Here is a 25,231-nt window from a genome sequence, read left to right as displayed (position 1 = left end):
GAGAAGGTGTGCATTCTAGACTCATCATCACAGCAGTGTTCTGTCTTGCGGAATGTTGCGGGTTCTATTTTACATGCCGCATCCTTACATGTCCATGGGCTTCTTTGACAAGTAGGATTTTGCCTGGGCGCTGCAAGGAATGCGCAGCATGCCACGTGGATTCTCAACAAATATACCTCTATCAACCCTTGCATATCAGTATGGTGAACTCATTGAATATAGAGTGAGGCAAATTCCATGCTTGTGTAGCTTGAGCTGACGCAAAAAAAAAATGAGCCTTGCAATATGGTAAAAGCTAGGAAATAGCCATGTATTTTCATTGAGTTCTCATTGCATTTGGATGTCATCTGCATTGGTTTGGCGGGTTGTAGGACAGCGTTAAAACAATCTGAAAACCTAGTCTCAACGCGATCATCGATGAACTGCTGGTAACGAAGATAGTCGTGGAGGAGAAGGTACCTGTTGGGGCTTGGCGACTGAGAATCAAGAATTCCGCTCTGCCGTACTCTTGGTGTTCGTGCGGGACGAGAACGCGGATGCATCGGCAGACAGGCACAGTGCCTGATGGGTGCTAAGACCTGTCTCCTATCTTCCAAGGCCCTCCGCTGATCTTGGATGACGGCGCAGAGGCGTGGCGTCCGTCATGGTGCAGATAGGAGACACGTGTGGCGGTGCAGTGGCTTGCTGGTTCGTCAACTGCGACGCGCATTCTGGCTGCTCAGGTAGGGTGTTGCAGGCAACTGATTGCATGCATCATACTTGATGTGTGTACACGCGTCTCCTGCTTGGTAGATGCAAGATGTTACAGAGAGATCGGAACTAAGTCATTCGAGGCGGTGATGTGTATGTGGTTAGATGCGCTGGTTCATTAGAAACGAAGAAGGCCCGGTCTCGACGTACCACCGAGAGTACTGACATGCACGAAGAACCCAGCTTTCCTGGTTCGGATTCAATCAAGTAAAAGCTACGTCGAAGAACGTAGACGTATGCAGTTCCCGTTTCGTTCCAGATGCACCTCGTGAGTTCGATGCAGCAACGTCTCATGCAAGATCTGCCGAACTTAGAATTGGTATGCTAAGACATGATACAAGCCATGCAGGCGTTCGCAGTTCGCGCGATGGCTGTCATGCCCCTGAAGTACGGAGATCGAAATCCGGCTATGTTTGGAAAGAAGAAATGTATGAGCCGCTAATAGAACGTAAAATACCGCAAGGCTGCTCTGGTCAGCCTCCTGGGACCGGTGCGACTTACTATGAGCGAACTACGCACGCGGTAGGTGTGATTGCTCCGCAAGGCCATACCTCCTGCCTCGTAAGCGTGCATAGCCTCAATGTGATAATCGCTCAATTCTTGGCCTACTTGCTGGGCACTTGGCGAAGAGCCAAGAGTGGAAACGTGGATGCGTGGACATCCCGCCCAAAGCTGGCGACCGTTTGAGACATGGAAACCCGGAGCCATTCAGGGGACCTTTTCGAGGGCCTCAACGTGTTGGAAGTGTACTATATGCTCAGGGAATGTCAAGGGGAGGTGGTTGCGACAGAGTTCATCTACATACGGCCGGCGCGACTCCAAGGTTGACAGGCTGGTATATTGACATTTGCGCCGAAGATCGAGATCATGTTGAATGACTCTACAGGCGTGTACATGATCTGGTGTGCCGTAAACATCTCGTTGAGATGAGGGGCATTTGGCAAGCATCGATGGCCCACTGCATAGAATGCGAGTGCGACAGGCCATTCGCCCGAGCCGGGAAGTCAGCAAGGCATCCGATGGGCAGTCGGGCGGCTCTGTAATCCAAGTAATTCAAGGTATGTGGTATAGCCAGCCAACCAGCCACAGCTGTCGCCACCAGTGATGATGGGATGGCGTGACAGGAGCATGGGATCGCAGCGAAAACTGGAGTAGATTGGATGCCAATACTTCCCGCTGCTGCTCATAAGCCAAGGGCACCAAGAATTCCGCATTTTGATTGCTGTTTCGGTTGTGTCGCTTCTGTGTGAGGGGTCGAGCGTGCGGCAGGGCACCCACCGGCGCGCACAACAACGCCCATGGCTCTGCGTGTGCGTGGTGTCTCTGGATGCGCCAACCAGATACCCCGCGAAAACAGGGAGCGCGTACGTGAATCTGGGTCGCATGTGGTCATTTGCGAGTGACGGATGTCGGCGAAGCCATCGCGTCCGGCCAAGATGAGGGCCAAGGCGCCAGTGAGCACGAGAGTGGGGCGGCTGAGCAGGCAAGGCCGAATCACAGGACGTCTGCGCCCACCCTACACGGACCATGCCTGCCCTGGCCTAGCCCGGCAGTGCCTCGCTCATGGGCCGCGCCAGTTTCTCTTTCTCTGGGCGAATCTTCGCCCGCTCCGTTCCGCTGGTAAAAGCTGCCAACTGCCCCCGAGAACCTCTGGGCGCCCTCTCCTCTGACTTTGCTCCACGACCCCAGACTGCCCCTTCCTTACCGTAGCTTAACTTTGCGATAACTGTCATCGCTCTGCGCGGTTTTGACTCTCTCACCCACATTTCACCCTCACCATTGTTGGTAACTGCCAGCACCTTCGCCAAGACGATGAGCGAGGTTCAGAATACAGTGCCCGCAGCGGCCACGACTCCTCAACAGCAGCCCCAGGGCACCCCCATCCAGCAGAATGCTCCAACGCCCGCCTCAGTCTCTGCAGGCTCGGGCGACCAGCTTACCTGCCAGTGGCAGAACTGCGGCGACCGTCTTCCCTCTGCTGAGCAGCTCTATGTAAGTTCTTCGCCAAGTGTGCTTAGCGACGGCTGCATACCGCGCCGCGACGCGTAGAACACTGCCATTACTCGTCTTTGCAGCTCGCTGACTTGCGTGCAGGACCACGTCTGTGAGCGCCATGTTGGTCGCAAGAGCACCAACAACCTGAATTTGACCTGCCAGTGGGGTAACTGCCGCACCACCACGGTCAAGCGCGACCACATTACTTCCCACATTCGCGTGCACGTGCCGCTGAAGCCGCATAAGTGCGATTTCTGTGGTAAGGCGTTCAAGCGTCCTCAGGATCTGAAGAAGCACGTAAAGACGCACGCCGACGATTCCGTGCTACTCCGCTCCCCAGAGCCCAACCGAGGCGGTCCCCACGGCGCCCAAGGCTACCCGGGCCAAAACGGCAAGCGTAAGTACTCCTCACATGACTTGGTCGATCTCAACTTCGATCCATGTCTGCTACCCAACTTCGATCATCCTCTAACAGAACATGCAGTTGTCGCTGACTTGCAGGCGCTTGCTGCCACAGCGAGTGGATACCAATATCCTGATGGTGCCCTCGGCCCCAACGGAGGTTACGGCCAGCAACACCCAGGTGGTGCCCCAGCCGGATTCTACGGAGGCCCACCCCAGAACTCCGCCTATGGCCCTGTCTACTATGCTGTGAACCAATCGCAACAGCTCAACAACGACTACGAAATCAGGAAGCGCGCCGCGTATGATGCGCTCAACGAGTTCTTCGGAGACGCCAAGCGTCGCGCCATTGACCCAACCACCTACTATGATGTCGGCCAACGGCTCATGGGTCTCCAAGGTGTTCAGCTTCCCGTCCTTGGTGGCGGTGGAGGCGGCTACCAGGGCCAGGGCATGTCTGAGTATGGCCACGGCGGCTCAATGGTTGCTCAAGCACAGCACCCACCCATGCACCACCCCTACTCTCTGCCGCTTCCCAACCTTAGGACCAAGAGCGATCTCTTGAACATTGACCAGTTCTTGGAGCAACTGCAAAGCACCGTCTATGAGAACCCCAACCACGCTGCGGCTGCTGGTGTGGCCCACCCCGGACACTACGTTCCTACCGGCGTTGGCTACCGCTCCAGCAACTCGCCACCTGGCCTTTCGTCTAGCCACTCTCAGTCGTCTCACGCCACTGCCATCGGATCCACCAGCGCTGAGACCCCTGCTCTGACACCAGCATCCAGCGTGCTATCATACGGATCTCAGCACTCTCCCGGTGCGCAGCACTCTAACAACGGTGTTTCTCCCACATCAAGGAGTTCGATTGGTAGCATGTACCCTACTCTACCATCTGTCAGCGCGATGTCAGACATGTCAGCTGCTGCACCATCTTCTGGACTTGCACCAGCGTTTGATTCTGATGGCCGTCGCCGCTTCTCTGGTAACCTCCTCCAGAAAGCCGCTCCGGACCGATCAGAGCACGACTCCATGGATATGTCAAGCGACGGTGCATCGCCCAAGGATCGCCGGGATTCTGAGCAAAACAGTCTTCACCATGACGTTAACCAGTTGGCTATCCACTCGCCCAAGGTTGACCCTGCTCTTCGCTCACCAAGCATTGCGTCGTCAAACAACACAGAACAAGGCGACCAGTCTCAGCAATCCTGGGTTGAGAACATCCGAGTTATCGAGAGGCTCAGGGCGTACCTCAAAGACAGACTCGAGTCGCATGACTTCTCTGACGATGAGGAAGACGTCAAGCACGATCTCGAGCGCCGCATGAGCGACGACGATGCACACAACCTCTACCCCGTACTGCGCGCTGTACAAGAGGGCCGAGAGTAGTGTTTCTCTTCTTGGGCGGGTTCAAGATGCTTTATGGAGTTCAGAAGGGAATGATGGCGTCAAGGAGTTAACCAGGCTTGGTGGCATCATCAGGGACGATGGCCAATAACTGTTTCAATCGGTATAGCGATGTCTTGTTATGTTCTTTCACGGCTGCCGTTAGGGAATAGGCCCTCCGGTAGCATGTTCAGCTTTCCACTTGTTAGTAGCAGTGTGCGAATATCACGATTATTCAAAGTTTCAACTCGAGGATTACATGACATTTATGTGATTGACTGACATTTGAGCAGTCGTCGCGCAACTAATATGCAGACCATGAAGCATGTGTAGAAGATCATCATACCCAAGTCGTCTTTCAAGACGGTGGCATCTGCTTGGCAGCCCGCGTTATCAATTTGCCAAGCTTATGACCAATTCCGACCCCACACTGAATCTAGTAGATCGTCGTTTAGACAAGCCGTTCCCCACGTTCCTATCAATCCAGAACATTGGGCGCGGATTGATATGGGTTCGCATGACCCACTCGGAGCCGCGTACCACATGTGCATGTAGCAACGCCCAACCTCTCCATCCATCTTCCGGGTTTATCATCTCTCTGGTTTAACATTGATAGCTCCTGTGCACCTACGCTCAATACAGCAAACTCCAAATCGAGGCTATAAGCCAATACTGTGAGCATCCGATCACGATGGCGTACGGACGCGGCGGTGCAGGCAATTACTACGCGGCGCAGGAGCAAAGTAAGAAGGTTGCCGAAGTGAGTCTATAATGATCACGCATTCTTAATCCTCTATGTTCTTGGGTATGCTGACCGTCAACACAGGACGTCGAAGCCAACCGCTCTTCCACCACTGCCGCTGCGCAACCTTCACGCGACCCTCCACAAGTGCAACCCTCCAATGCGTCGCAAGACTACGCACACATGGGCCGTGGTGGTGCCGGCAATTGGTACCAGCCCACTGAACTTCAGAAAGAGGGCACCTTCACACAGGCTGCTGACGCAACTGCTATTCCCACATCATCGAAGCCACAGATTAGCAAGCCATGGCATCCAGAAGGCCAGGAACTTCCTGTTGCGAGGAGTGGAAGAGGTGGCGCTGGTAACTTTGTATGGAAAAGCGAGGAAGCAACCAGGGCACAGAGCCAAGATGAAGAGAAGAGAATTGAGGGGTTGAGGAACGAAGTGGAGAGAAGTGTTGAGGCTGGCTTGGCGAAACCCCCTGGCGCACTGCTTGGGAAGGAAACGCAGAAGGGCTGGTGAGCTATGGACTAGTATCCGGTAGAACATGCGCGAAGTCAGTGCAGGGTGATTTTGACATTAACATGGAAAACATTCCATCGCGAAACAACGAAGCTCTGTCTTGTGCGCTGTGCGCCAGTTGCGCCTCACTGCAGCACGTCAACCTAGGAGCCCTGAAGAAACCTGAACATCCTATAGCCTACATTAAGGCTAGCTTACCCACTTCCCATATTTATATCTCAATGTAGTCTGCAGTCTCCCACGTGCCCTCACATCTCGTGGTTCCTCATGACGTCGTTTCCTGTTCGGGACGTTAAGGCCCGTGCGCTTTGTTTATCCATGCTCTAGCCGATATCTTCCCCGTCCCTCCCCACCCACAGGCCAGTCCCAATCTCCGCTCCCTTCGTGTTGCAACCTAGTAGCTGATCCTTCTTGAACATTTCTTGACAAGATGGCGCGTCGATCAGCTCGTCTGCTCAAGGTACGCGCACTTTGCTTTTCTAACGTTTGTTTACATTTACTGATGCGTCTGTTGTAGCGCGAGACTACGCCCTCCGAAGATAGTTGGCACACTGCCTCGTCGCCCAACTTGGGCCTTCCAGACCTTCCAGAATTGCCAGAGCCTGGTATGGCGCGGAAGACGCCCTCGAACGCCTCTGCAGGTCCCAAGGCCCAGTCCAAGTTACCGCAAGCGGCCGCGACACCCACACCTCATAAGAGCAAATCAACCAAGTCGCTCATTGATGACGCCAAGAGCCAAACACCCAAAGATCGCACTCCGATCAAGCCGGCAGGACAGGAGATGCATCCAGCGCATCACCACGCGAGCACAGCCAAGATCCTAGATGAGGCGCGCTGGCTCGGTTTCCAGTCACTGGGTACCGCGCCTTCCAAAGCGACCGGCCTGGCGGGTCAGGCAACGCCCTCGAAGACTCCTGTAGCTGCCTCTTCGATGGCCAATGTTGGGTCATCGCCTGACTTCCGCTTCCGCTTCAAGTCGCCTTTCTCGAAACAAGACGAAGCCACGCTGAGCCCAAGCTCGCGCAACATCCTGAAAGACGCTGGGATCGCAGGCACTCCGGGTGGTGGTAGCCGTGCTCTGTTCGGTACGTTAAAGTGATAGTCAACTCAACCTGTTTTGCTTTTTCTAATCTCTATTTTCATATAGGCACGAGCGAGTGGTCCTCCAAGGTCGACGTGTCTCCCCAGCGCAAGATGGCCGAAGCCAAGGGCAAGATGGCTCGCTTCAGCGACGTACATATGAAGCAGTTCAAGAATATGGACTCCATCGCGAACCATCCGTCAGCTTTCCGCGCCGACCCGACACGATTCAAGCCCGTCGTAGGCCAGTCGCTCAAGAAGTCGCCCTCGAAACCAGAGCTCGCGAACCCGGAGACAAACAAACTCAAGCGTACACAGTCGAAAGCGGATCTGGCGGAGCCGAGCTCGAGTGCCGCTGGTGGTCTAAAGCGCACACAGTCGAAGATGGACCTCGCAGGATCTGGAAGCAAGATTCCCCCAACCCCGTTGAAGCGCACTCAATCCAAGATGGACCTCACCGGATGTGCTCTGCCACGCTCCCAGCCATCAGCTCGCATGGCTCCTCCTGCACGCGATGGACGACCGGCCTCCCGCGACGGCGACGGCGACCGTAACGCGGTAGCTAAGCGTGTCAAGCGCACCGAATCTGACGATGCTGCCACCACCCGCCCTGCTTCTCGCGAAAAGGTGCCCGATGTCCCAGCCCGCGCAGCTGCTACTCCGGCCCGCAAGAAGACATCTCAAACTGCACTTCCTCGTCTAGCTGCGCGATTGATGACGCCTACGAAGTCGTCTATCGCGCGTTCCCAGAGCGTCAAGACTCTGAAGACGACGTCGATGATTCCAACTCTAGGAAAGTCGCCTTCCACGAACAACCTGGGAGCTTCGCCATCTGTCAATCGTAGCTTCGAGTCGTCCTCTGCCCGTAATACCTTCTCTCCTCCTAGCAACATTGGCCATCTGCAGACTTTGAGGGACAATGCACGCGAGAGCATGCGCAAGGTATGTCTATCTATGGGTGCTTTTCCAAGTATCCACTAACATCAGCAGGCAAGCAGCAACTTGCAGCGCGTCCGGTCAATTCTTCGCACGCCAAACCGCAAATTCTCGGACGATCCTAGCAAAGTCGCGGCAGGCACTCACATGTCACCTCCGACCATGAGCCTCGACAAAGCACCGTCCCTGGTTCCTGCTACAGCTCCTGTGAAGAAGCAAGTCAACTTCAGCAGTAGTACTTTGGAGCGCGCGTCGCACGACGAGCTGGGCAAATCACCGTCCCCGATGAAGTTCAGGGCAGGCAGTGAAGTGCCTGCTGGTGCTGTGATCTATCCTAGTCTCGGCTCAGGAGCACACAATGGCCCAGATCTTTCTCAAGAGATTGAAACTCTGACCGCTTCTCCATCTCGTCGCCTCACATTCGGTGGCGAGGCTCCTAATCATCCACGTTCCTTTTCCTTCGAGTCCGGCAACACTGTCAACTTTGGTACGTTGTCTTGCCTCTCATTACTGAAAACTCATTAACTTTTTCAGGCCCTGTATCGACTGGCACGATCCGCATGGTACGTCCGAGCGATGCATCTTCTCTTGTCGACGGCACCAAGCGCAAGCTGGAGACCCTCCAGGAGACATCCGACAAGGAGAACGATGGTCCTAATGACGACGACACGCGCTCCAACAAGAAGATGAAGCGGACACCTGCACCCGCTCCAAAGGCCCCTGCCAGCGCAAGCAAGACAGCTCGCCACACCCCAGGACGTGCGGGTGCTATCAGCAAGTCAAGGCTCGCCTTCCTTGCTACGCCTAAACGAAGCAGGGCGTAAGCTTGCTCGTTTTCGTCGGAGACTGTGATGCTGTTGAGGTGTGTTCGTCACAAGCTGTAGCGAACATGCATCATCCATGATTCGACGGGCATTTGTCCCAGTTTACTCTCCAGTCATTTGCTGGCGTACTTGTCACGATGCTTGTGCATCGCCTCATGACTTACGATACTTCCTTCTTGTCAAATCTTTGTTCTTTCTCACGTCATAATTGGCATCGGGGCGTAACGGTTCTCCAGGCATAACCCTCAAAATCTTTCCTTTTGTTTCTGGATCTTACATGTCCGATGGACACTGATCATTACGAGAACGGTACACATGACCAAGCTTAGCTTGTGTATTATACTGAATCAACGATTGCATGACCACCAAATTTCCAACGAGTGATGAGTGAGTTGTGTACTGCGTCAGCAGGGGCTCCAACAATATGTGTCGTGTTGTAAAGAAATGTTAAGTATTCCATCAAGCTAAAAGTATACGTGATCTTAGATATTATTGACTTACTAAGATATGATAGTGTGGATGCAGCGAAGCCTACTGTTCAGTGACTATTCGTAGGTGGGAGACATGTGCAGTCAAGTGGGTCGATGCGGCACTGGGCGGTCGGAGCTTCCGTACCAGTCGCTCATACTTTTGGCCGATCAACATTGATTCACACCGCCTACAGCCGCCCCCCACTACACAACCAAGGGCTTTTTCTGGCAGCTTACTACGTCATTCGCATACGCGGACTGCTTACGGCCTGCTACACTGGCAGGGCGAGTCTCACACCACCACCGTGGCGTCGCTAAGTAACCTGGTCGACGAATTGAAGAAATCCTTCAACTTCCGCGACTCTCGATCTCTACTAAGCTCCACGACAACTTCTTCGTCAGGCGACACTGAAAACCAACACACGAACGCGCTATCGAAACTGTTGCGCGCCCTACAGCACCGCAGCTTCCACGACGTCGCCGAGTTCCTCACGAACCCTCGCCTCGACGACCCTACCTACCTTACCATCCTTGCTATCGCACTAGCCTCTGTCATCGTCACCATGTCCTGGTTCTCGCGCACCGGCGGAAACTGGGGAGGACGCTTCTCGCCATTTGGCCGTCCAGGCAACTCGCCCAACGCCGGCGTCGTCAACGACTCTGACTTTTCATACATCACCAACGAAGACCTACGACGAAATGGTCAAGCGCAAGCGCCCGAAATCGTCGACTGGGATGACAAGAACCCAGAACGGGAGACAGACGTTCTCATCTTCAAGAACGGGCGCACACATTACCCTACACACTTCCCCGCGCACAGCATACGCGATGGAGATCTGAAGATTGGTACAGTTCGACAAGCGGCAGCAAAGAAGCTGGGCGTCGATGACCACAGGCGGATACGCATGTTCTACAAGGGCAGGAATCTGAAGCACGACGAGCGGACTGGACGGGAGGAAGGCCTCCGTGGTGACGGAACCGGTAGTGAGATTCTGGTCACCGTAGGCGAAACCCCAGTCAGTGGCCTAGCACCTGGATCAGAAGACGCACCACAGCACGCATACAGCGAGGGAGAGGACGACGATGACGACGAAGATGACGTCGACTCTGGCGCGAATACCACAGGCAAGAAGAAGTCGCGCAAGCGCGGCGGCAGGAAGAGCAAGAAGAAGGGTCCTTCTTCGGCAAACGCCTCTGGCACCTCAACACCCGGCTACACAACTGGCGGCGCCGGCGCAGAATACCTCCCTATCCCCTCGCATATCAGCGCGGCACCGCGCCCAAGTCCCACTCCTCCCCCCGCCAAGCCCGCCGAGCCCCAAACCCCAATCGGCAAACTCGATGCCATCGCCAGCAAGTTCCACACCGAATTCGTACCCATGTGCGTGCAATTCATGGCCAGCCCGCCAGAAGATAAGGCGAAGAGGACATTCGAATACAAGAAGCTGAGTGAGACTATCTTGACCCAGATCATCTTCAAGCTAGACGGTGTCGAGACGGAAGGTGATCCAGAAGCTAGGCTCAAGCGCAAGGCTCTCGTCAAGGAGGTCCAGGGCATGCTGACAAGGCTGGATGAGGCCGGAAAGGCCGGTTAAGATGTGATCGCAGACGAGAGGAATTAAGCTTAAGCATCGTTACATGGTGCTGTGAGGCGGGGAACTAATTTCGTTAATGGAGATTGCACGTGCATGCTCTCCTTGCTGTCGCTCTACTTTCTTCTCGGGTCTGCATTGGTGATAGTTATCAAGGAGCATCTAGTGAGCGATGCTGATGAGCGTCTAGCGATCGATTTGCGTATCAACATTAACGAAGCTCTTCCTCTATTTTCTGCTTGTGTGAGGTGTCTGATGCCTGCATCATTGTTCTTTGTATCACTCTCTTGGTCCCGTCTGCCTGTCTTTCACGACCTGCATCCTTTATCTCACGCTTTGTCAGTGCCCCATTGTGTTCATGTCTCTCTAGCTCCTGCCTGCATTCGAAATGCCAAGGGCAAGCTACATCATCTGATGACTTTTCGTATGCATCTTGCACATGAGAAGCCAACCTCAAGTTCGAATGCACTGGAACTCATATCGCTCGTTGGCCATTCACGACTCGCAAGACCACGCACCATGAGTACGGAAGCTAGCCACCAATCGCTAAAAGGTGTCCACGAAGCACTTGCCCGGAATGGTCTCCCGCCTATAGGATCCTCCCAAATATTGTCGACGACATCCATCGACGCTCTTGACCTTACAAGTGTTCCTCGTTTCAAGGCAGCATCTTACATTACTACCGGGGTTGATCGTGTCAGCAGCAGAGGTACCGACAATCTTATCTCTCATGCCATCCCAATCGACAACTGCGCTCGAATTCTTGAAGCTGTTACCAATAACCGGACACTCCGCAAATCTGAGATCAGATCAAACTATCCTCGCCGCTGGTCGGTTGATTGCTCGGCCTATTCCGGGGGAGGAGAACAGTCGTCAACCAAGAGTGATGGGCATCACGAAGCGCGCAAGTATGATAGTGTCTTCGAAGACACTGATGCGTTCAGGGAAGCAGAAGCATTTAGTTGGGATACCTACACGAGTATTCAGCGGCTAGACGTCTTTGATCGCGACTACACTCTCTCCGCAAAGCCCAATCATACTGTCCTCGAAACGGCAAACGCATCGATCGATGAATCTCAGTTCCTCCATTTTCTCACTCTCGGCCCTGACGACGGTTGGTTTCACGACAGCCACATAGACACATCTCTGGATATACTGGAGCGAGCTGCCAACTGCCAAAAACACGGGATCGCAATCTGTCGTATTAGTCAGGGATCCGAGCTCTACACCAGTATGAGGAAAGCGCAGGAACTTCAAGATCAGGAGGCAGTATGGTTCGATAGACTGCTGATTGAGAAATGCAGGGACAAAGACTTCATCTTGGTACCGATCAGCAACGCGTACGAAGACGTTTACGAGACAGGCATGGAACGTGAACGACAGTATGAAGCGGCCAAGACGAACCTTAACACAGAATCTACGCTTCCTGAACAGACCGCAGGCAACCACTGGTCTCTTCTGCTCGTCGACTGTCGCTCTTCGACCATCAAAGGCCGCTACTTTGACTCCAGCTACCACGAATCCGCTGGCCTTTTACATCACTACGCAATGGAAGACTCGAACATTTGCAAAGCAGCCCTGATGATCTTGACTGGCGTACGAACGATGCTCAACCATGTCCAGCCGGGACGTTTCAACGAGGAAGAATTTGTGTTTGACATTGACACACACTGCCCTAACCAAGGCCATGAGAATGCCAGCGGCGAAGAAGACGGCCTGGGTGCCTGTGGCCCTTTCGTATGGGAAATGAGTAAGGAAATCACGCAATACATTGCCGACTGTCGTGAAGACCCCAACTTTCCCGATGTTGGTCAAGTCGACCCTTGTTTACCAGACGGTTACCAGCGCCGTAGGAACTGGGACTCAGCGAAGACGCGTAGGGCGATATGGAATCTTGTGTTGAGAGAGCTGAGAACCCGGGAGTGGCTGAATCGTACTTCGGAATGGATGGATAGTGTGGGACAGAGGATTTCCACGCCGGGGGACGGTGTGGCAGGTTGGAGATCTTGGCTGAAAGGAAAGGGATTGAACGAGATGACCTTTTGGGATCCATGGGGGCTGGAGAGTGAGCTGGCGCCTCAATTTAGGCGGCCGGTTATAGTAGGCTCATAACCTTGTCACCTTTTCGATATCTCTCGAATGTATAATGTAAAGAAGGATGCTCACAAAACATATCGAAATCTTTCAAGATACCTGTCCTGACCTAGCCACTACTTGGTGATTGGGGAAGTTGAGAACAGTATGATGTGAACTTTAGAATCTTGATAAGCTGTCAAACTATGACGATTGCTTAGGATCTTAACTTTGAAGGCCATGCCACGGATCCCAGAAATAATCCGCAGTTATCCTTTCCCTCCTGGCCGCCAGCCAGTCTTTCCACCCGGGCTGCCCATCTGTTTCCCACCAGTCATGCGTACCATTGAGCCAAACCCTCGACCTTCGTTCTAGTTCAAGCAGGTTCTTTATCCTTTTCCGCGTCGCCCCCGAATCCCAACACCAACGTTGCGCAAAGCCAGCGGGCAAGGTGATGTCAATGTCAACATGTCGGCCCAGACGGTGAGCGTCTTCATGACATTCGATGATATATTGTACCATATCTTTCGCGAAAGCCCATACAAAAGGCCCACAGGCGCCGCCGCCATCAGCGTAGCACCGGTTGTGGAGCTTTTGGTTTGGGCAGTGCATTTCTCGGTGGAGATTAGTGCCAAGCGTCTTTTGATCAATCTTGTAGTCTGGTCGCGTTTCCGCATAGATTCTGCTGAAGCCACGAAGTAGTACCATGGCCGCTTCAAAATTGGTGGACATACCATCGGAGTCATAGTGTCGTGCATGGATGATCGGCTGGTGACAGTCGATGATTACCAAGGTCCAATGTGTACCGAGCAAATGGCCGCTACGGTCTCCAGCGTGTATCCTTTTCCAGCCATTACTCACGGGAATTATGATGAACTTGTTTGTTCCTATCGTCTTCTGCAGCGCTCCTCCGGCTTCTAAAGTCGCGGTCTCGTCGCGGCCAACCGTGTACAACTCCGCAGCGAAAGGCGTACCGAGAATGGCGATGTCGTGATATTCGCAACCAAGTATACGGTAGATTGCATCGAGGCCAATGTCCAGAACTTCATCATAGAACCAGACTCCGATGTGATCAATTTCGCCGAAGTGTTCGTTGTGAAGCTGAGCCCTTTCCGTCTCGAGATATACCATGTGCTTGTCGCGTTCTAGCTCACTGGTACTAAGCTGGTGCCTTTGAAGCACAAGATCTCTTTCCACGGCGTCTTCTACCGCTCCGCCATCGTCGTTGCTCAAGTGAGGGTATCGCTGATCCGGCGTTTGGTACAAGTCGACAGACCATCGCCGGCGTAAATAAGGAACTGTGCGGGCACTTCCACATGCCTCATCTATTTTATCGTCGCGATCCTCCGTTAAAAGAGCGCCGGACCGAGTGGTGTGTGTATGTCGTGTGCGAATGCGCTCGGTCGATATAGACTCGTCCAGATCGATCTGGGAGAAGGCCTTCGTACTCAAGAAATCATTTAGTATGTCTTTTTCGCTTGTTACAAGCGATTCAGACGCGCTCTGAATCTTTTGAAAAAGGTGTGTGCGTCGGTCCACCATCGCAAAGTCTTTCTTTCCCTCTTCGACGACAGTGGTAAGCTTGAGGCACAAGGCCAAAGCCACGATCGTGAGGTATACATCAGAAGCCTTTGAGTGTGTTGGAGAGCATATAGCCTTTGTCTAAACGGCTTTTGTTGGTATTGTTGTGATGTCATCAGCTTTGTGGCTGTACGACCCCTTGATCACTAAACAAAGAATGGGTGAGTGACAAAACGTCAATGAGTGACTGAGTGTGTACAATCCTAGTGATGATACATGGCGATGAAGTAATCAAATGGTTCTGCTACGTGGTCTTTGCGTAGCCAGTATATGTGGAAAAGACAGCCATGAAATCTAAGGCACCTGGCACCCACGACGTTGGATTAAGGATCACATTTTCGACGTTGGATTAAAGTTCGAAACAGCTATGAAAAGCCCTCCGTGGATCTGAGCTAGGATTACCAGCCGTCGGCCTGTGCTACACTAAGGAAGGGGAGTCAGTTCCCAGGAGACAAAGTGTCGGAGTCGGAGTGGGTGTGTCGGTCTCGGTCTCGGGATCACCCTAGCCTTTTTCGTTCGGTGGACGTTCGCCCGAGCCCGTCACAGAAACTGACTAGAGTACCCGAGCATCTCCCGCTTTTCAAAATGCCCTTGTTTTGTGCATACGCCACCTTGTGGAGACTGTTTTACCTTGTCTACGGGTCTGTCCTCGCGTTATGGGGGTGGAGCCTGTTGACGGCGTGTCAGTACCACGTGGGACCGCGCCATAGCGGAGGCGACGATCAGGTCATGCTAGGATCAATGGATGATGAGTAAACAGTACTTGTGCGACTTAGGCTAAAGGTATACAACGCTTGTTAGAGCGAGACTCTGACGAAAAGGTACATGGTAGGCGCGCCCCACTGAGCGGTGTCACGTTCGCTTTTGATTGCTCGACTTGACTACTTCAAAGACCAGACACCATTTTCCTCAATGATGTCAATCGGCCGGTTTTCATCGAGCGATCTCCTACCTGCCTCGAGAATTGCTGTCGTCGCGATAGTGTTTTTCAGGGTTGGGAGTGGCCGCGCGTCTAGCTGTTCGAGTGTGACCTCACCTGCGTTGAGCTTGTTGACGGCATCAACGAACTTCTCAAAAGATATGTATCCGTAGCCGATCTGGCCTGCGAAGTTGCCCTCCTCATCGGGAGCGTACTTCATGTAAAATCTGAAAGTGGTTAGTACGCAAAGGGATGACTTTGCGATATTTGAACTCACGGGTTGTACCAGAGGAGACCACCCTCGTCGTCAGTAACGTCGTAACCGCGCTTGGCCTGATTGACGCGGATTTCTCCTGTAGATGCCATGTAGTGGAAGTACTGATTCGAGTGCACACCGGCTTTCTGAGGCGCTGCCCAGCCAGCTGTGTAAACACCTGTTCCGACCTTGCTAGGGTCATCCTTCTTCACCCAGTTGGTGAGCAGTGTGATGGTATCCTCGGTAGCAGGGTCGCAGCCCAGTCCTGTTGCAATGCCCTTTGCAGCACTAGCCATGACGCGTACTGGCTTCCAATCGGGGATCATGGACTCGTTGATGTCGATGTGGTGAGAATTGAGGTAGTAGGAGATATCAGAATCGATACCCGCCCAGGCCTTGAACGTCTCCAGTTGGCTCCTGATCGAAGTATTAGCAATTAGAGTCTTCGATTCAGTAGGGGTTGAATGTACTTTGGCTGGCTCATGTAGGAGTAGAAGTAGTTGAAATCGCCCAGCTTCTGCGCCCGGAAACGCGCATCAGCATACGCAGGATCATATCGCTTGTGGTGCTCAATGTAAACGAAGACATTGTGTTTCTTCGCAGCTGCCAAAAGCGCCTGGTGATGTTCCAGAAGCTTCACCGCGGGCTTCGTGATAAGGACGTGGATTCCGCGTTCGATGGCGTACAGAGCGATCGGGTAGTGAGTGGTGTCAGGTGTGAAGATAGTGACTATGCAACGTCAATGGGAGGAGGCAATTGAGCGGGTATATATTGCAACTCACTGGCACTGCCCTTTGGAAGCGCGTCAATCGCTGTCTTGTACGCATTCGGATCGGTTTTGCCTTCCTTTGGGAACTCCTCAAATGACACGTCCAAGCTGTTGTATGCCTCGGAAATGTTCTTCTGGAGATGCTCGCCTGGCAAAATATCAGCATGCCGGACATGGTGAAACCGTCCAGATGCTGTGCGACTCACGGATTGCGGGGAATTTGCCGCCCGATGTGCCCACCATGGACAGCTTGCCTACTTTGCCGCGTCTTCGGAGGTCGAACAGCGTCAGGCCTACGACACCGACCTTCTTGTCCGACTTGGAGGCGCCCCCTCCGACGAATCCTGTCGTGTACTCTCCAGTACCGACCTGGCGTGCAATTAGCATTGACATGCGACGCGCCGCAGATGTGAGTGAGCCACAGAGCTGCGGCTAGACTGTGGTGAGGGGCAACGTACCATGAGTACTTCTACTGGCGCCATGTTGACTGTAGTCTTGCAGGGTTGAGAAAAGGCCCAGATGATAGAGAGAATTGGCAGCTACTGTCCTGATCTCGAGTAAGATGAGACGAGACAAGAGTTGGAATTGAAGGGGATGCGCTGCTTCAATACCCGACACAGCTTCGTCGGCCTTTGACTACTTATCGATAGCGACGGAAGATATATGACCCAGCAACGCGATGAGGGGCACGAGGCCTCACGCGTGCTGCCGGCAGCCGCGGCCGGATGACGTTGCATCATTCGAGGCCTTGGTCATGGTGGGGGCTGTGTCTTGCTCAGCGCGGCGGTTTGCATCTGTTTCCGATGGCCATGGCGTCTCCAGGCCGTCGAGGAAGCAGCGAGGCTCGTCTCGACATGGCGGAATTGTCTTGGAATAATTCCTTGGGGCACGCGTGGTGGTTGGCGTTTATTGCGCTCCGAGGGGTAACGAGCTTCCCCAGAGGCCAAGGAAAGAGCGACACTGGCTTCCCCCACGCGCGTGCCCACCTGCTATTGGTGGAAGAATGCCACCCCGTCCACGACAGCCGTGCTGTGCCACTATGTTCGACAGCTAACCCTGCCCCAGGTGCAGCTCTATCCCATCAGACAACCGCCGACTTTAGTCACTCTCATAGAAAAGGCCGCAGAATGTCCCGCATTTCGCCCAGTGGTGTCCCGAACTCGCCAGATGGCCCACAGCCCTGCACCCAACCTCCAGTCTAGCCCTCGCCGTTGCGGTCCTTGGCGAATCAAACTCGACCATTTGACGAGATCTTGAACGGTAGAGCCACTGAGACACGCCAGTCCATGTGGGATGAGAAGTGAGCTCTGCCGAACTTAGCTCCTCTGACTTACTTTGCGCCGATTACCTCCATCTCGCTGCTATATTAAAGCTGACCGAACCCGTGTGTGCATCATCTTTATTGTTCGCCCCTTCCTCTCCCCCGAAACTTCCGTACTCGTATATTACTCACCTTGTTCTTTTCCAGTCTCAACTCTTCTTGATCATACATACCGCAAAGATGACATCAAACGGAAACGGGGCCAATGGCCACTCCAAAGAGCGTACTCCTCTTCGGCCAGGCATTTACTCGCCCACCATGACCTTCTTTGACCCCGAGACCGAGGAGCTAGATATCCCTACCATCAAGAAGCACGCAGTACGACTTGCCGAGGCTGGCCTTGTTGGTCTCGTCACCATGGGATCCAACGGAGAGGCTGTCCATCTGTCACGGGCTGAGAAGACCGCTGTCACGCGAGCAACCCGTGAGGCCCTCGATGAGGCTGGCTACCAAAACGTCCCGGTCATTGTCGGAGCTTCTGAACACGGCATCAAGCTTACCATTGAGCTCTGCAAAGAAGCAGAGGCGGCAGGTGGCGAGTACGTTCTTACTGTCCCTCCCAGCTATTACCGCTATGCCATCGACGAAGACGCCATTTACGAGTACTTTACCAAAGTCGCAGACGGCTCACCACTCCCAATCATTCTATACAACTACCCGGGAGCTGTTGCCGGCATCGATATGGACAGCGACCTCATCATCAAGCTTGGAAAGCACCCAAACATTGTTGGTACCAAGTTCACATGCGGTAACACTGGCAAACTCACCCGTGTCGCCCTTGCTACCAACGCCTGCACAATGAAGAGCGAAGGCAGTGGCTACATGGCCTTTGGTGGCATGGCCGACTTCACAGCTCAGACTGCTGCTAGTGGCGGATCGGGAATCATCGCTGGTGGTGCGAACGTTCTGCCGAAGACATGCGTCAAGGTCTGGAACCTATGGGCGGAAGGCAAATACGACGAAGCCATTGAACTTCAGAAGGTACTCAGCAAAGGCGATTGGGTTCTCACAAAAGCAGCTATTCCTGGAACCAAGTCAGCACTCCAGTCGTATTACGGCTACGGCGGATACCCCCGCCGGCCACTCAAGAGGCTTCCGCAAGAGAAAGTCGATGCAGTTGCAGAGGGTATCAAGGAAGTCATGGAGGTGGAGAAGAAGTTATAGTTGCTTTCAGTTGTGTTTCCTTGCGTTCATGGTTAGTTGCACTGCCTTTTCTCCGCCCATACTTGTTGACATTGGGGGGCAAAAGCGTCTGTCTGCATTTACGATGCTTCCGTTATCATGTACAGCCGTACCACAATAGATATCCTTTTTGGTTGTTCTCGTCGTGGAACTCGTTTTTGAGTGGGGCAATCCAACATAGCTGACTGCACCTGGAGGTTCCAAGATCGCGCCTTCCTAGCTGCGTCGTCACGTGCTAGCGTGAGAATATCGCACCTGCCTTGCAGTCCCAATGCACCATCGTAGAACAGCAACACACTCCCTCGCGCCACCTTTGCCTGCCTTCAGTCACCATCTCTCAGCCTCACCGGTCGGCTGCCTGCTGCCATTCCAATACCCGGTCGCGTCTGGAACCTAGCTGCCCTAGCGACTAGCGACGCAGCATCCTTGCCATGGCGATCGAAATATCGGACGCAAAAACTAGATCGCACACCAACGTTTCGCCGCCTTTGCCATTCCAAGGTTTTCTGCCCGAGCGGTAGTCGCGGTACCTATCACAGCCGGCGTTTTGTCTCGCATGTTGAGCTCAGCCTCGGCCGACGCCGAAGATTCTGGCCATGTGAATGTGACACGGCACATACGTGCGTCCCCAGCTTAACAGCTGTAAAGTGTACATTGGCACTTTGGAAAATATCTACAGTTCGCTGGCCTGATGGCAGCACAGCTAATCGCTCAAAAAGCGCCATCCACAGCTGCATGCAGCTGATCGCATGCGCCTGCTTATGTGTCTTCATAACCACGCGGCGAAAAAGAGATTATAGTTGTACAACGCTCCAGCCAGGTATCCAGCCCGCAGGCTTGTCCGAGTCGCTCCAGACGCCGAATCCCACAAACTTGCTTCGAATGATTTGCGGCTCACTTATATGGCCAATCCATTTCCTAAACTTGTCCAGCGATACAAGGATAGGACTTCCCGCCGCTTCGCAGGCGTCATCTCTCTGGCGTGGCCGTGGCCTTTTATTTGCGCTAATGTCGAGATCATCACTTTGCGGAAGTTTCTCTGTGTCTCGTTAGCGCTGTCACATCCAGAGACCAGAGTGATGCGGCTTACCTGATACTCGGTGTTGAGAGTCACAACTGCCGCCTCGTGTGCCCGGACAATGGTTTCGCACGCTCGAATAACTCCGTCATTGGTCTCGGTCGATAGCTTGTCCGCTAGAAGGAGCAGGATCAGACTTCCTTGCAGGAGATACATGCCGAACAAGTAGGGCATAAACGACAGATCTGGATCAACGTCCAGTATGACTTCTACCGCATGTGCAGCGGATATCGCGTTGGAAGTCGCCGCAAGGAAGGACTGTGAGCAAATCCACATGTTGTCGTCCTCTAATAGTGCCACCGGATCCCATTTGCCGTGTAACAGGATATGCAACACGTGCATGATGTGGGTGGCATATGCCGCGACTTTCCTCGTCTGATGCATCCACTCACTCCGAACCGGGTCTGGGGTGCTGTTGGCCTGCGCTTCCTCATTCGAGCCGCAGCCATGTTGTGCCTTGAAGTCCTCGATGCTGTACGCGTACCGTTCTAACTGGCGGGTGATTTCTGCCTCGTGGAGCTCCCAGGATGTCCGTTGACCAAATCTTGGATGGTTCTTCTGTGCATTCAGATCTACAATGTCTCCGAGAATCGTCATTAAGGGCAGGAAGAAACCGAAAATGTCATGCCTGTAAAAGTTAGCCTCGTGTTCAGACTCATCGTCGTGTGCCAAAGAAACTCCGGCTAGAGCATCTTTCGGCCGCGGTGCATACGTACGATGTGCACTCAAAATTGAGTCCCCGTTTCCGTGACCCAGGGTGGCCAGTGTAGAACTCGCCCGCCTGCCAGAGGGTGTCAGGAACCGGCTGGAACAAGTCCTCGCATTCGTTGTCGAGCATCGCCAATGGTCGGTTGTAGCAGAGGCCAAGGTGCCGGTCAACCATGTAAAGCAACCACCACAGTCGGCGCCTTTCTTCCTTCATCTCTTCCACGATTGCTGCGGATGGTGTGCCCACGGGTGCCTGCGCGCTGGCGCCTTCTGGCATACCCGCCTCAATCTCCTTCTCTGTTGCAGCTGTCTCTCGCTCTTTCACGGGTCCTTGTGGCAGTTCTCGCCCTAATTTTAGTTCTCGAGCCAGCGACCATGCCGCGTTCCACCACCGCAAAGAAGCCGCTTTGTATTCGCTCGCGGACGTCACGACTCCGAGGTTGATGTACGTAGCGACGTCATCCAGGGTGCTGGTGGGTGGCATTGCTCCGTCGGGTCTTCCATCGTATCGTCCTATAGCTCGGTCAACTCCGAAAGCGTCGTGTGCGGCAGATGTCAAGCCAGGTCCAGGAGCGAAACCGTGAGAAGATGGAGAGTGGACAAGAGGCTTGAGCAGATCTACTGTGAGCTTCCACAGCTTTTGGCTGATGATAGCTCTGGCTGACGGCGAAGATGTCAGATAGCTCGCCTCACTCGTCTGGGCAGCGACCCATAGCATGCTTGATAACAGAGCGGGGCTGCATTTCCTGGGCTTGTGTTGTCGGAGGAAACTTCGCTTCCTGAAAACGGATCCGAGAATGTACGGCGAGACCGGTTCCATGAATACCGACGATGAACTTTGAAAGTAAAATTCGAGGAGATCGCATGCGGTGGTGACATTGAGTATCGGTCCAAGGTGGGGTAGTAGTGGCCCCAAAACAGGGTATCTGCAAGCGGCGATGGCGGCGCCGTTCTGGGAGGAGTTCGCGCTCACTCCAGACTGCGGTGATCCGGTGTCTACAGAACCATAGCTGTGTGGAGACGATTGTCTTCCTGTTGCTTGGTACTGCATTGGATACGTCATGTTGGCGTACTCAGGAGGGATCGAAACCGGTGTACCATTAGGACCAGGAATAAGGTGCATGCCTGTGACTGTCAGCGGCGCTGCTAATATACCACGTATCGCAGATACGCTGGGAGGGTTTCGAGTAACATACGAGACAAACGAGACATGTACACAGACTGGGAGTTTTGTGAAGCACTCCGAGCTCGGCCATCGTACGTACCGTTCATGGCGTACATCAGCTCTTCGCGAGGCATCTCGGCATGCATTGCCGGGTACGCAGCACCAGAACCAAGAAGCAATGGGTCGATCATCATGTGGTTGACAGGTGGATCGAATGTCGTGCCAGGGTTCAGAGCTTGCCAGTCACCTGCAGGCAGACCACCTTTGCCGGCTGGGAAATGTTGTACAACTGGTGTTGCTTCAGACTGCGACCAAACATCTTCGTCCATCTCTGCCATTACGCCGGGCCTCTCGTAATAGCTCGAAATTCCATTGGGGGTTTGCGGACTACCACTGGCAGCTGCCTCTTCTCGCTGCTTCTGGATGTGCCTCGGGACCTGCGACTCGTTAGCTACTCGATGCACTTCAAATGCGCGATGTACACGCGATACCGAATGCTTCACGTTGAGGGACAAGGCTGTTGATCGTTGGAGGTGCTTACTTTTCCGCGTCGTTTCTTTTCGCGGTTGTACTGGCAGACGTACTCAAGCTCTATGCAGCGCGAACACGGAGCTTGGCCGTTGCATCTTGTTCTCATTCGATGGCAATGATCGCATGCTCGGCTCACTCTTCGCTTCACGGGTGCCGAGCCACGACGTTCAAGCTTGGGTGTCTCTGCTGTTGTGGTCTCCATGGTTGCGTCTGTAAGTTGGGATGACGACTATGACTTCAACCGGCCGCCGTTGTCCCTACATAAGATCAGCATCAGACGGCCCCCACCAAACACGGCCGACGTACTACTTTGTTCCAATGTGGCGACTCAATTCGAGAGCAGCGATTTGCGAGGGAACGGCAGTTTGTGCACGCGGGTGACGTCGCGGGAGTACTTGAGGACGAAGGAGTCGGTTGCCGGAAATCTGGGGACGACCACGGGTCATGCGATACTTGGGGAGCATATGTGGGCCTCCGACAAAGCTTTGGGTGCCGAGGGTACACCCCGACTGTGAAATGTCCTAAGCTGCAAAGACGATTCCAAGGGTCAGTGTGACGATCTGTGGCTTGAAGATTCCATGCGTCCACGCGGGCTTCGAGAAGCGAGATCAACTGGAGAGCAATATCAGAAGATGCAATGTTTAATTCGAGCATTCATGGATGTATGAAAGCTACGACCCATTGGCTACGGCAACCAGGCTCTGGGGCAAGACGTGGCAAGGGTCAGGAACACCGTAGCAGGGGACCGTAGCAAGGGTCAGAAAATCCTACCGCATGATTCGAGCATGGCTAAATACAAATTAGCCGGTGGGAGATGTGCTGCGCAGCGTCGGCGCTAGGAGCGAACCGCAGAGAGCCCCGCTTCTTCGAAGTTCACACCGCACGTCAGCTTCCCGCCAATCCTTGCCTGCGCCCACTACCAATACCTCCTGGCACTTTCTCCAGGTTGTGGCTTGTAGCGCCTGACCATGAATAAGACCCCGAAGCTCTTGCGCAACATGCGTGTCGGAGGTATCATCTTAACGCGCCCGCTATAGCCCCCCTTCGCCGATATTTGGCGCGCCACATTGGGAGCGCTGCTGGTTTGGAATGCCCTCATCTGCTGAAACGGCTTCCGTCCCGTTTCATGGTACCTGGACATCATTGGCGTGCCCTTGCCCGTCAAGGACCAGACGTCAGAACGTCAAAAATATGCACGCTGCCATGGCATCTGAGACCCGATACCTGATACCGACAACGATCTTCTCGTGAAGGCATGGCACGACCTTTGCGCTACGCCCAATGATATCCACACCCGGTCCCACTCCCTTGAAGGAGCGTGCGTGAGTCTCGACCCGCGGACAAGCTTATATTTCAGTATCCACAAAGGAGTCATTAGTACTGAGCGTCGCCGGGCTGCTAACACGAGTATTCGAGCGCACACCGCGACAGCTACGTTGGTTGAAGCGTGAGCTAGGTGTGTCGGTGGATTTTGGCCAAACTTTGTTATGTGGCTTCGCGGTCCCCGCCATGCAGGAGAAGCCGAGCAGTCCTAGGGCCTCTAAGCGACGTTGTAGTGCCTGCAAATCCACCTCCGATATGTGGTCGGCCCAACGTCACCGTTTTTCGTCTATATGCGGAACACCGCGAACTGGCCGTATAATCCTTCTGCCAGCACACCAACAACGCGAACGGTCCAACGACTAACGAACTGGCCGTAATAGATCTGGAACCAAAAGTCCAACATTGGATCCGCTTATAACTTCATCGAACGGAGACTATCCAGGCATCCTGCGCTTATCTCAGGTACGCGCTACACGGCAAGTTCTCGAAGACTCAAACTTGGAAGCCTCCTCGGGTGTCTTGACCAGTTCGTCAGAATCTTGCAGCTGGGTCTTCAGACCCACGTGGGCGCCATCCGTTGAACAAAACTCTCCTCAGCTGAAACTGTTGGCCGATGGAAAGGGATGGCACTGCTCCCTGGCTCCGTGCCAACGATCTTCATAATTCTGTCCAATTTTGTCGTCACATACTGAGAGTTTGATCCACACCAAGACGAGGGCAGCGCCTGCCGGGCCGTTGAACTAGCTTGCAGCCTCGCAGAATACTAGATGCTGCACCACCACTGAAGTGTTGACTTCTCCGGCCCTACAGGTAGACAGTAAGATTGCTTCATTCTGAGAGGCTGCGCGTTGCGACCACGAGGGGGGCCCGCAATACATCTGCAAGTTCCAGTGCGAGGACCCGCACAATGAACATGCATAAGGGCAGGACCCCTTCACTCTGGCTTCGACAAGATGACCAATCTGTGCCTTCTGGGTCCTCTCGCCTGCAGACAGGCGCCAAAGCTCATCCTCTTTGTGTCAAGCCCCGAGACGTGTGACCATACAGCTTTGGCCTTCCTATCTCTGTAAGAGTCAAGCTGATGCAGGATCCCACTCACATTATACTCATGAACGCAATTGTCCGGATCATAATCTATTGAAAGCCATGTTTCCCCACAAAAGATGGGTTTGGATTGCAGTTTGGCGACTGCGTCTGCTCATGCAGTTCGACAGTTCGAGGCCTCAAGGCTTGTTGCCAGCTTGCGACGCTTCACTCGCCCTGGCTTATTCACCACTCACAGACCGGATCCCCGCACGTCTTTGCTGGATTTTTGCTCCTTTCCTGTAATATGGAACGACATTATTCCAGCCACACACAGAGGTTGTTCAATATGAGCGGGAGGCGTGTTCAGTGCATACTGTACTTACTGCTAGATCAAGGATTCAACACCAGGACACTCGTGATCAAGCGCAGTTGAGTTCACTATGACCATCCCCAGACTATATACTCCTGAGCAATATGAGCTGGAACTCAGACTCGCTAGTTAGGTACTATGGCATGCAGCAGGACCTGCCTCTGTCATGTACCCCAGATTTTCCAACCAGTGAAGCCGGGAACGTGGCCTACACCAAACCTGGGGAACTG

The 25,231-nt window shown here is 53.8% G+C and overlaps 8 protein-coding genes across 8 annotated transcripts; 6 read left to right on the top strand and 2 right to left on the bottom strand.

Moving 5' to 3' along the window:
* Positions 1–2,562: 2,562 nt before the first annotated feature.
* On the top strand, positions 2,563–4,536 carry J4E88_000672 (uncharacterized protein; the record flags this gene model as incomplete). The annotated part of the gene is made up of 3 exons (XM_049394346.1): positions 2,563–2,742; positions 2,845–3,142; positions 3,230–4,536. 3 exons carry the CDS (start codon positions 2,563–2,565, stop codon positions 4,534–4,536), a joined length of 1,785 nt encoding a protein of 594 aa, XP_049260175.1.
* Positions 4,537–5,224: 688 nt separating this feature from the next.
* J4E88_000671 (uncharacterized protein) lies at positions 5,225–5,797 on the top strand (the record flags this gene model as incomplete). The annotated part of the gene is made up of 2 exons (XM_049394345.1): positions 5,225–5,293; positions 5,360–5,797. The coding sequence occupies 2 exons, from the start codon at positions 5,225–5,227 to the stop codon at positions 5,795–5,797; spliced, it is 507 nt and encodes a 168-aa protein (XP_049260174.1).
* A 430-nt stretch (positions 5,798–6,227) lies between these two features.
* J4E88_000670 (uncharacterized protein) lies at positions 6,228–8,637 on the top strand (the record flags this gene model as incomplete). Its single annotated transcript, XM_049394344.1, has 5 exons — positions 6,228–6,257; positions 6,315–6,882; positions 6,945–7,819; positions 7,868–8,300; positions 8,348–8,637. 5 exons carry the CDS (start codon positions 6,228–6,230, stop codon positions 8,635–8,637), a joined length of 2,196 nt encoding a protein of 731 aa, XP_049260173.1.
* Positions 8,638–9,144: 507 nt separating this feature from the next.
* J4E88_000669 (uncharacterized protein) lies at positions 9,145–10,702 on the top strand (the record flags this gene model as incomplete). The annotated part of the gene is made up of 2 exons (XM_049394343.1): positions 9,145–9,150; positions 9,302–10,702. 2 exons carry the CDS (start codon positions 9,145–9,147, stop codon positions 10,700–10,702), a joined length of 1,407 nt encoding a protein of 468 aa, XP_049260172.1.
* Positions 10,703–11,218: 516 nt separating this feature from the next.
* J4E88_000668 (uncharacterized protein) lies at positions 11,219–12,811 on the top strand (the record flags this gene model as incomplete). The annotated part of the gene is made up of 1 exon (XM_049394342.1): positions 11,219–12,811. One exon carries the CDS (start codon positions 11,219–11,221, stop codon positions 12,809–12,811), a length of 1,593 nt encoding a protein of 530 aa, XP_049260171.1.
* A 2,423-nt stretch (positions 12,812–15,234) lies between these two features.
* J4E88_000667 (uncharacterized protein) lies at positions 15,235–16,779 on the bottom strand (the record flags this gene model as incomplete). The annotated part of the gene is made up of 6 exons (XM_049394341.1): positions 15,235–15,499; positions 15,550–15,945; positions 15,999–16,257; positions 16,311–16,445; positions 16,504–16,666; positions 16,756–16,779. 6 exons carry the CDS (start codon positions 16,777–16,779, stop codon positions 15,235–15,237), a joined length of 1,242 nt encoding a protein of 413 aa, XP_049260170.1.
* Positions 16,780–17,798: 1,019 nt separating this feature from the next.
* Positions 17,799–18,782, top strand: J4E88_000666 (uncharacterized protein; the record flags this gene model as incomplete). Its single annotated transcript, XM_049394340.1, has 1 exon — positions 17,799–18,782. The coding sequence occupies one exon, from the start codon at positions 17,799–17,801 to the stop codon at positions 18,780–18,782; it is 984 nt and encodes a 327-aa protein (XP_049260169.1).
* A 916-nt stretch (positions 18,783–19,698) lies between these two features.
* J4E88_000665 (uncharacterized protein) lies at positions 19,699–22,089 on the bottom strand (the record flags this gene model as incomplete). Its single annotated transcript, XM_049394339.1, has 4 exons — positions 19,699–19,839; positions 19,891–20,506; positions 20,595–21,711; positions 21,852–22,089. 4 exons carry the CDS (start codon positions 22,087–22,089, stop codon positions 19,699–19,701), a joined length of 2,112 nt encoding a protein of 703 aa, XP_049260168.1.
* Between the last annotated feature and the right edge of the window lie 3,142 nt (positions 22,090–25,231).

This window comes from Alternaria novae-zelandiae (genome assembly GCF_023758075.1).
Source record: "Alternaria novae-zelandiae strain BMP 2774 chromosome Unknown scaffold_1, whole genome shotgun sequence".
NCBI classification, from domain to species: Eukaryota; Fungi; Ascomycota; class Dothideomycetes; order Pleosporales; family Pleosporaceae; genus Alternaria; species Alternaria novae-zelandiae.
The sequence above is the reverse complement of the archived record's forward strand: the minus strand, read 5'-3'. Positions and strand labels throughout refer to the sequence as shown.